We start from the raw sequence: 2,443 nt of genomic DNA, 5'->3' as shown, positions 1-2,443 counted from the left end.
TCTATAAACAGTGCTTCCTGGCGGCTTGCCCCGCGTCTAGCGCTGCACCGTCAGGAGTTAACCACTCCTACGACACCGGCCGCCACACGGTGAGAAGCCCGGGAAAGACGAGCCACGCTCCCATGTGATAGTTTCACTTGTCTTTTTGGTTAGTTCTGCTACCCTAGTTCATGTCCCCGCGAGAGGAAACGTATTCCACCTCACATTAGACAGAAGAGCCTCGATTCACCGCGGAGCCTGACGGAAGGGCACTCCAGCAACTGAGCAGCTCGGACTTGGCACAGGCAGGGTCCACCCTACTCGCGGCCCGCGCGGCGCCACAGCAACACCCCCTCCCCCGGAAGTTTGTGCGTCTCAGTTGTAAGGTCTGGGAGTCACCTTGACCCTTCCCGGAGCGGTGGGGAAAGTTAGCCTGAGCTCAAGGGAGCATGAGTGAAACCAAAGAGAACTTTCGCGAGTCAGCTACGCCGTCACGTTTTTCTGGTTTCAGGGTAGCTGAAGACCTAAAGAGTTTAAGGGTGACCAGAGCAGGTGGCAGAACTCCGCCCACCACCACGCTTCCCCTCCTTCAGCTCGCACGCTTCACTCCCTTCTTGGGGTCCCACCTCTCGGGCGCGCGCGAAGAGTTGTCGCGCGGTGCATCCTGGGAATTGTAGTCCCAATGCAGGGAGTCGCCTCAGGAGAAACGACTCTGGCCTACATACCCCACAGTGCTTTGCGGCGCTGGCCGCTCCCGGATGTGTGCCTGGCGCCGGAAGAGAAGACGGCCCCCCGCTCTCGGCCCGGCCATCTTGTGGGAAGAGCTGAAGCAGGCGCTCTTGGCTCGGCGCGGCCCGCTGCAATCCGTGGAGGAACGCGCCGCCGAGCCACCATCATGCCTGGGCACTTACAGGAGGGCTTCGGCTGCGTGGTCACCAACCGATTCGACCAGTTATTTGACGACGAATCGGACCCCTTCGAGGTGCTGAAGGCAGCGGAGAACAAGAAAAAAGAAGCCGGCGGGGGCGGCGTTGGGGGCCCCGGGGCCAAGAGCGCAGCTCAGGCCGCGGCCCAGACCAACTCCAACGCGGCAGGCAAACAGCTGCGCAAGGAGTCCCAGAAAGATCGCAAGAACCCGCTGCCTCCCAGCGTTGGCGTGGTTGACAAGAAAGAGGAGACGCAGCCACCCGTGGCGCTCAAGAAAGAAGGTAAAGCAGGGGCAGAATGTGGGGGAGACTGGGATGGAGGGAAGGAGCGAGAGGGCTGCCGGTTGCCACTTGTTTCTGGAGCTCCGAGGGTCCGCGGGAGACTTTGCCGCCTATTTCCTCACGTTTCTTCACGCGACAAAAGCCAGGTCCTGCGAAGGTGCCAGGAGCGTGGTAGCCCCAAGTTCAAGCCACCGCCGGCGAGGCTCTCGGAGCCACCCCCTTCCCGCCTTAGGTTGTGAGCGGAGGAGCGTGGTCGGAGATGAGCTGCTCCTCGAGCGCGCTAGAAGTCCTGGGAGGCTGTTGCCTTCCCGCCGGATTCCTTGGCGGGCGAGCGCATGGACTGAGGTGCGGGGAAGCCGGCCGGTCACCGAAGCTTTTCGTAGTTACGGAGGGGCTTGGGGTCCATCGCTGCTTACTGCGCAGAACTGCTCCTTTGAGGTGCTGTTGTTTCAGGCTCCTGTCCTGCCATCTTGTCCCACGACGGCGCGGAGTATCCCCGCCGAAAAGCAGGGGGTCGTTCCAGGCCATCGGACTTGTGGAGTAAGCTGCAGGTTGGGATGCCGCGTGTGCTTTATTGTTTCTCCTCCACCTCTCAACTGTTAGGACTTTCTCAGAACTTGGTGGGGTGAGTTGAGCTGTTGGGAAATGGAGGAGTTTGGCCACACTCGACTAAGCAGAAGCGGGAATTATGAATGAAGACTGGTGATCGCAGGACGTCCCGAGGAACGTCCTCGAGTCACGATCCTCTCTCTAGACTCCCCAAACTGAGTCTTTCACGTGGTAGGGTCTGGGCCTTGTGGGTAAAGTGAGTGCAGAGGCTGTCACAGCATTAGTCGCAGCAGAGCTCTTTAGAGTCTGCAGCTTTTTTTCCCCCCACATGTGCGTGAAGCGTGGTCAGAGTTTCACTGGCGGTTAATAGTTGCTTCCAGGGCACTGTGAGTTTCACAGGATTGTCTTGTTCTTGCATTCTCATTACCAGTTTGTTACGGATGAAGAAGAGCAAGTAGTTCGAAGATAAGAACGAGCATGATCAATAGCAAGCAGGTGTCGGACCTAAGGTCTGAATCTCTAAAGCTGTATTTATATGTTGAAAGTTGAAATTACCCCTTCCTGCCACGTGCTTCTCTGAAAGGAGTTCTCATTAGCTTTAATTGACTTCTGTGACATTCAACTAATTTTAAAAATCAAAACAATTTCCTCGTGGTAGGTTTTGTTTTAGGAGGTTTTTTGTTTTTTGTGTTTTTTTTTTTTTTTTT

General features: G+C 56.8%; 1 protein-coding gene across 4 annotated transcripts in view; it reads left to right on the top strand.

The window, feature by feature from the left end:
- Positions 1 to 412: 412 nt before the first annotated feature.
- Positions 413 to 2,443, top strand: part of SERBP1 (SERPINE1 mRNA binding protein 1) — a 20,420-nt gene continuing 18,389 nt past the window's right edge. For all 4 annotated transcript variants that reach the window (XM_011936876.1, XM_011936874.1, XM_011936875.1 and 1 more), the window contains exon 1: positions 413 to 1,187. In XM_011936876.1, coding sequence (XP_011792266.1) covers positions 662 to 1,187 — 526 coding nt within the window. In that variant the 5' untranslated portion in view covers positions 413 to 661. The remainder of the gene's footprint in view (positions 1,188 to 2,443) is intronic.

The sequence above is a fragment of the Colobus angolensis genome, unplaced genomic scaffold (genome assembly GCF_000951035.1).
Source record: "Colobus angolensis palliatus isolate OR3802 unplaced genomic scaffold, Cang.pa_1.0 Scaffold158, whole genome shotgun sequence".
Classification (NCBI taxonomy): Eukaryota; Metazoa; Chordata; class Mammalia; order Primates; family Cercopithecidae; genus Colobus; species Colobus angolensis.
The sequence above is the reverse complement of the archived record's forward strand: the minus strand, read 5'-3'. Positions and strand labels throughout refer to the sequence as shown.